Below are 7,409 nucleotides of genomic sequence, written 5' to 3'. Positions count from 1 at the left end.
ATACCTGCAGGCGTCCACAGGGAAAGACTTTGATAGAAATGTTTTAGCCACTGACTGCCGCGCTGCTATCTGAAGTATTCAGACAGGATATAGCACAGGGCATCAGATCTTTTTTGTTTTCAGTTATGACTTTAGAAATGCAAAAATCTTATCTTTTGTTTCTAAATCACTTACAGTCTATATTGTAAATCTGGTTTACAATTTTAAAACATGCAGAATAAAAGATAGAGTTGAAATTAAAAGATTTTTTCGATTAAAAAAAAGATTTTAAATGATTTTTTTAATTGTGGAAAAATAATTAACGTGGTATTTTTGCCTAGTGGCTCAAACCTACCCTACAACTACTGAGTCTCCACTCCGCTTTGTGAAGGGGCTCTGGTCCGCGCTGCCACGAGGCCACGGCAGCCAGCCCGCCCGGAGGGCCGCCCTCCCTGCCTCCCGCCGCCCTGGAACGTGTGTGCAGGAGGCTCAGACCATGGACTCGGTCTCCATGGGCCCCTGCGGGCCCTCCTTCCGGGATAGCCGGAGGACGGTGGGCTTCTCGCTGCTGCTCCCGCCTTCGCCCAGAGCCTGGGAAGACAGGCCCTTCTGCTCTTCCTTGGCCTCTTCAGACACCTCTGGGTAGATGACCAGGAAGGTGGCCGTCAGGAAGCCCAGGAAAGAGCCCACGGAGGCCACCATGGGGATGACACGCACGGTCCCAACAGCGTCGACCACGCCACCGAGGGCGGAGGCCACCAGGATCTGGGAGATGTAGACCTGGCAGGAAAGGATAGCGCAGTCGATGCCGAAGCCGCGCCTGGAGTTCCCGGGGCTGTGGTGGACGTACTGCAAGAGAGGAGGACACGGCATGAGGGATGGCGCTGCACCCAGAAACCTCGGAACAAAACCCGCCTTCCCCTCAGCTGCTTGGTGACCACGCACCTGTCTCCCCGACCTGTCCCACTTATACTGAATATAGTATTGGAGGCCATTGCAATAAGGCAAGGAAAATAAATAAAATGTATTAAGAATTGGAAAGAAAGAAATAAAATTCATTATACATGGATGATGTGATTGTGTACGCAAAGTCCAGAAAAATGTATAGATATGCTACGAGGATTAACAGATTATACCATATACCTATTTACGGATAGAAAGGGTCAAGACTGCAAAGTTTTAAGTGTCTCCAAATTGATGTATTTGATTGATGTATTTCCAATAAAAAAAAGCCCAGAACTTAACTTTAACATTTAAATGAAAAGGAAATGGTCAAGTCTTGACGAAGAACTGAGCTGAAATTTCAACTTACGCCGCCAGGTTTCCAGTCTTACTATAAAACTACTTAAAACGGTGTGGCATCTCTGGGACAGACTGACCTATGGAGGAGAATACAGACATGCCCCCAGACTCCCCCAGATGGACGTGTGACTCCTGACAAAGACAGTGTGGCAGTGCAGGTGGGGACGCTGGGCAACATGGCCACCCAGACCTGGGGAAGCCGTAAAGTTCTGATCTTCCACCTTAAACCACATACATGAAATTCAGCCCAGGAAGACTGCAGGCAGAGGGTGCAGGTGCAGGATAAGACATGGGCAAGGATGTTCCGTGCAGCAGCACCAGCAATAACCCTGCCCAGGAGAACCCCAATGCCGCCCACAGCAGGGTGGCGGATGAGCTGTGGCCAGGGGGTGGAACACAGAAGGGAAGGAGGGACCACGACCATGTCGTGCAAGCGCAGGTGGGAATCCCGGACACAAGGTGAGGCGAAGGCAGCAGACTGTCTGGTCTACAAAGTTCAGAATCCGCAAGACCAACCATGTGTTAGAAACCAGGACCGTGACTGTCTGCAAGCTCCACTCCTCGGTCTGGCTCGTTCCACAAGTGTGTTCTCCCTCCTGGAAATCCATCGAGCTGTTTGTTTACAATTTGTATACTTTTCTGTAGTCATGTTGTACTTCAACTAGAAAGTTTATTTAAAAAGTAATGCTGTCTTTAAGACTTTCATTGGTTTTGCATGTGGTAGGCACCTAATCACTGTGAATTCATCTTGCATAAGAGGTTAGAAGCTGATATACATCATTCAGGTTTAGGAAGAAAGAATTGTGAGCTTTTCTGTGTCTTCTTCCTTCCTGTTGGAGGGTCTGTATGTTCAGTTTGAAAGCCACGGTCTACGTTGCATTTGAAAAGTGGCTGGCCTGAAACAAAAGGTGCTGTGGGTGTGAAATAAACACTGAATTTCCCAGACTTGGTGACAATGCAAAGTACCTCAGTGTTTTATACTGGAGTACATGTGGAAATAATGATGTTTTAGATGTACTGAATTAAATTTTTTAAAAGCTATTAAAATTGACTGCACCTGCCTTTTGTTTGTCAGCTGTGGCTGCTGGAAGTGTAGACCTGCATAGGCGGCTTGCACTTTGACAGGACAGTGTTGGTCCACAGCTTCCCCTCCCTCGGGGGCCTGTGAGGGGACCGCGAGGGCCAGGCAGCCTCCCCAAATCACGGCCCTGTGAGGTGCACCTGAAGCCTCCAGGCAGGTGCCAGTGGCCCAGGGGAGCCAGCAGCTTAAGGAGCAGACCCTCACGGCCAGGGATCCCGTGCCTTGGACAGGCTCCTCAGGGGCCATTTCAGAACCGAAGACCCAGGGGACAGTCTGTGTCTCGAATGTCCCCCAGAAGGTACAGAGCTCTGTCTAGGGCTGTGTGGAGAACAGCCTGAGCTGTGGAGCCAGACAGATCTAACGACCGGTCTGGAGGTACGATCTGGGCTCTGGCCTCGTGCCCCAGTGCCTCGCCCACCGCCCCACCGGCCACACACCTCCTTGATGTCATGGTACTGCCCGAGCAGGGCGTAGGGGCAGTAGGAGATGCTCATGGAGACAATGCCCATGGTGCTGATCATGATCATGGCCACGTAGACGTTGGCAAACATGGCCATCACGGCCGTGCCCACGGAGAAGCCCAGTGTCCCCAGCACGTAGATGACCCTGATGCTCAGGTCGTAGTTGTCCAGGTACTTCTGGAGCAGGGCTGCAGAGACAGCGCGGCCACAGGACAGTGACGGATGGGCTCCCCTCCCTCCCCCCGCCCTGCCCACTTCCACGGTGCTCAGCCTGGCTAGGGAACAGGCAACGCCCCTCTTCCCCACCCAGACCACGCACCGCCCACGCTACAACAACGGCCCCCACCCCCCAACATACCTGCACTCCGCTTCCAGGGGCTCCAGCACCTCAGAGAGAAGGCAGCCCCCTTGGTCCCAGACCGTAGTCTGGTCCTGTCCCACAGCTCCCCGGGGCCTCCCTTGGATAATGGTGGCTTATCCTCAAGATGAGGATGGACAGTTCTCAATGCTGCTGTACCTGCAGTAAGGCCCCAGCCAATCCCAGCCCGCTGTCCACAGAGCAGGACGCCCATCAGTCCTTCTAGTCACCAATCATGTTCAGGTGCGCGGCTCACCTGACTGGGGGCCACTCACCTGAGCAAATTGCACCGGTGGCCGCATAGATGACCAGGCCCCAGCAGCCCATCTTCACGCCTGCGTTGTAGGCCTGCCAAGCCGTCGAGTTGGATGGGGCCTGTTGCAGAAATGAGACTGGGGTTAGGGGGCAGAGACACCAGACTGTACCCTCTGGGCAAGGGAGGTTATTTTAACCTCGACCGCAAGCCAGCTGGTGACTCTAAGAGGTGGTGACACCATGTGGAGGAGACGCAGCTGCGGTCCAGGTCAGTATCTGTGGCAGATCGTCGGCCACCTCCTCCCCCAGCTTCACTCCTTCCCCGTATCTGGGTGGATCCGACTTGCAGCTCCTGCCTCTGCCCTCTCAGAGCCCAGCGGCCACATGCAGCAGCTCAGACGGGCCGGGAAGATAGGAACACATGGAGAGGGGAGGCCTGAGCCTATGCCGCGGCCATCTCGGCCTTCCTGGCCCGACCCCAGGCGATACAGCCACGGGTGTGAACCAGTGGACGCCACAGGTGCACCCAGCTGACCCGGCCCCAAGTAACGACAGATGGAGGCTTGGGTCGGGGGCAGCGTCAACAGGGCGAGAGCTGGCGTGGTGCCTCCCCGGCTCCTCCATGGCCTGTGCTTGCGAGACCCCAGGGGTTTCCTGCTGCTCTCATGCACTCCAGGTGTGCACCCACCCTCGGGCTCACACAGTGATGCCTAACCACGTTGGCAGGGGTGCACACTGGCCGGCTGCCCGCCACGTGCCCCAGCCCGACATGCAAGGCCTGTGATCACCGACTCAGGTGCTGGGCTGGGGGAGGTGTGGGTGACCAGGCCACCACGGGGGAGGCCTTGGGCCACCATGCTGCCGCCACTGCCCAGCTCCCCCAGGTCTCCTCTGGTCTGGACCTCACCACCGGCCGTGAATGCCACCCGCCCCTCCCAGTGCCTGAACTAGGGGCCCTGGCGCTGACCTTGGGGTCCCCCTCGAAGATGACCTGGCCCATGAAGTCGGTGTAGAACACGGCCTCCGCGATGACGGAGAACCAGGTGAGCAGGTGGCAGAGGCAGAGCCGCACCAGCTCCTTGGGCATCTTCAGCATGGACAACCAGAGCAGCCGCACGGTGGTCTCGCCCTCGCCCTCCTCGCTCTCCGTGTCCCCGCTGGACGTGGTGGCCCCGCTCTGGTTGCGGCGCCGGCAGCGCTGCCGCTGCCGCTTCTGCAGGTCGTAGAGGTCGCTCATGCTGCGGGAGGGCTTGATCAGGACCACTGCGTTGGCCCGCCGGTAGCGGTAGCGGTGGGACCCGATCTTGCCGTAGTAGGAGAAGGTACAGGAGGCCTGCCGGCGGAACATGTGTCTTCGCCGCCTGGCGCAGCCGGACGTGGCCGAGGGCTTCATGCCCACCCTGCCATAGCTGCCGAGGCCGTCGCATGCGGGGGAGAGGCCCCCGTTGGGGAGACCGCTTGCGCTGAGGTGGTTCTCGAGCAGGGTCTCATCCTCCCTGGCGGGCTCCCTGAGCAGTGGCGGCAGGCCGGCCGGCCTGGGCCTGGCGAGCTCCTGGCTGGTGCTGCGGGGGGTGCTGGGGTAGGAGGCATCGTGGAAGATGGAGGGCTCGATGTCCTGCAGGAAGAGCAGCCCGGGCTCCAGGTCCAGGGCGGCGTCGGGCACGTGCAGCACCGAGTCGCTCTTGCTGCGCGCCATGCCCACGTCCAGGTAGTCCAGGGCCAGCTCGTGCTCCGACTGCACCTCGTCCGGGAATAGGGCGCCGCCGTCCAGGATGCTGGCATGGGGGCCAGGGGCCGTGGCGTCGGCCACCTCCACGCCACGCTCCTGCTGGGGGCTGTGCTGCTCCTCCTCAATGCTGAACAGGTGCAGGGCCACCGATACCGTGAAGATGACGGCCGCGAAGAAGAAGAGCACCTGGTTCTGTGTCTGGAACCAGGTGCCCAGGAAGGTCTGGGTCCAGTCCAGCCCCCCCAGCACGTAGCCGATGGCCCCGCCGAGGCCTGTGGGATGGGAGGGGAAGAGCAGTCGTGACCGATGCATGAGAAGGGAGACTGGCCCGGAGGGGCGGCCAACCCTCCCTCGGGGGCCGGGGCCACCTCTCAGAGTGAGAAAACCGCAGGACAACAGAGCAACTGCAGCTGCCCCGAGGCTCTGCGTTCTCTGACCCCACGGACTCTCACCTAATAAACCAGAGGCAGAGGACCGGCAGCTGCTCCGTGTCTGCTCTCGGCATTAACTGCCACCTGCAAGCTCGGAGTCCGTATTCCTCAAGGAGGTGTAAGCTGCTCGGCCAGGGCCCTGGGTTGTGGCCACCTGGCTAGCATGTCCCCCCACCCCAGACCACAATCACTTGGGCCTGCTTGGGTCCCCGCTCACGGCCTTGCCCACCGAGGTCTGAGATGCAGCCACAGGCAGGGGTCACGGGAGCCACCCTGACGCGGGGGCACTGGCCTTGGGAGCAGCCTCCCCAACCCCGCCACCCTCAGACGGCCAGGCAAGGGCACACTTACCGGCAGAGAAGGCGTGGATGTTAAGGGCCATGTCCTGTTCCTCGCTGTCCACCACGTCCAGCAGGTAGGCCCGGATGGGCCCCTCGGTGGCGTCGGCGCTGAAATCCAGGACCACCACCCCCAGCACCGTGAGGATGATGCCAATGGGCTGCCGGTTGGGGACATCGCCGAGGGACAGACCTGACAGGGCACAGAGGAGCAGTCCCATCTCAGCGCCCAAGTGCCATTGTGATCTCCCGGGAAGATGGCGACCCTCCGCCCAGCCAGAAGGGTGTGCTCCTCGGCACAGACGCTCCAGACAGAAGCTGACCTTTGTTTCTTCCGTTTCTGTTGTTTCCAGGGTAACTTTTTGTCCCCCTTCATTTTAGCTGCTCGGTGAACCTCAAAGACCTTACTCACCATTACATTTTGTAACTGAAAATGGGGAAATGATCCTTCCTGTCCAACCTTCACCAGGGGCTGTGCTGGGAGCGCTGACTCAGCGTCAGTGAGGAGGGGGCCTGAGACACACCTGGTCACTCGCGACACCTCTGTGCACACGGCATTAGAGGTCAAAGTCAGCTCCTCTGGGCAGGGGCCTCCAGAGGGAGCCTAGGTGCGGGCTGGCCCAGGGTCTGCAAGTTGTTTGGCTGGTGCTTCCTGAACATGATGGGTTTTCCTGATCATCTGAGAGACACTTCCTTATCCATACACTGTGGTTTCAGAGGAAGACTCTGCTTGAACGTGACTTCCTGAGCTACACAGCGAGCATGTGTCCATTCTCCAACTTACTTTACAAAGAATTAAGCTTCCAGGACCACCACTGACCAGGCCTCATGGCCAGACCACATCCAAGGCACCCGGCCGGGCCGACGGCCACTGCGTCACACGCCGGCAGAGCCTCGAGCAGAAGCGAAATGACACTGAAACACACCCACGCCTGCCCCTGGGAGTCTGTCGAGCTAGAGCTAGTTCACTGCACGGCCTGCCCTCCAGCAGGGTGCGGCTCTGAAGAGAGGTCAAAGGTCTCGCTTTTAGCACGAGTCCTCCCAAGGGGGTCGTAAGCACACAAGAGCAGCGATTAATTACGCACCTGTTGCAGGTGAGTCTGCTCCTGAACCCAGACACCAACCTGCTCCCCTGACAGCTGAGCTAAGGCTGGTTTACTGGACTCACTGCTGTGAACTGAGGACACTCTGCACAGAGGAGCTGAGGAGGCAGCTGGCTCGTCATTTGGGACCCAGGCTCTGCAGACAAGGCTGGTCACAGACAGACTGGCCCCGTGTGAAAGAAGGAAAGGCATTCTGACCCGGGGCTCCCTGCTGGCCACCTCGACCCCACAGTGCCCAGGAGAAGCACAGGTAAAGTAAGAGACAGGCACCAGAGTGCAGGCTGGATCTCCAAGCTGATGCCTCTGGGCCACAGTGGCTGGGGCCACCCTACAGATACGTCCCTGAGAAAGCCACGGCGTTCCCTCTGAACT

The 7,409-nt window shown here is 58.3% G+C and overlaps 1 protein-coding gene across 5 annotated transcripts in view; it reads right to left on the bottom strand.

Moving 5' to 3' along the window:
• The window catches only part of SLC45A4 (solute carrier family 45 member 4), a 69,752-nt gene continuing 62,343 nt past the window's right edge, over positions 1 to 7,409 (bottom strand). For 4 of the 5 annotated variants that reach the window (XM_064476791.1, XM_064476793.1, XM_010987226.3 and 1 more), the window contains 5 exons: positions 5,948 to 6,127; positions 4,404 to 5,437; positions 3,457 to 3,556; positions 2,800 to 3,011; positions 1 to 828 (listed from right to left, as the gene is read on the bottom strand). In XM_064476791.1, the coding sequence (XP_064332861.1) occupies positions 469 to 828; positions 2,800 to 3,011; positions 3,457 to 3,556; positions 4,404 to 5,437; positions 5,948 to 6,127 (1,886 nt within the window). In that variant the 3' untranslated portion in view covers positions 1 to 468. The remainder of the gene's footprint in view (positions 829 to 2,799; positions 3,012 to 3,456; positions 3,557 to 4,403; positions 5,438 to 5,947; positions 6,128 to 7,409) is intronic. The other variant, XM_064476792.1, reaches the window with a different exon arrangement.

This window comes from Camelus dromedarius, chromosome 20, assembly GCF_036321535.1.
Source record: "Camelus dromedarius isolate mCamDro1 chromosome 20, mCamDro1.pat, whole genome shotgun sequence".
Taxonomy (NCBI): Eukaryota; Metazoa; Chordata; class Mammalia; order Artiodactyla; family Camelidae; genus Camelus; species Camelus dromedarius.
This window is presented reverse-complemented; position numbering and strand designations above follow the sequence as displayed.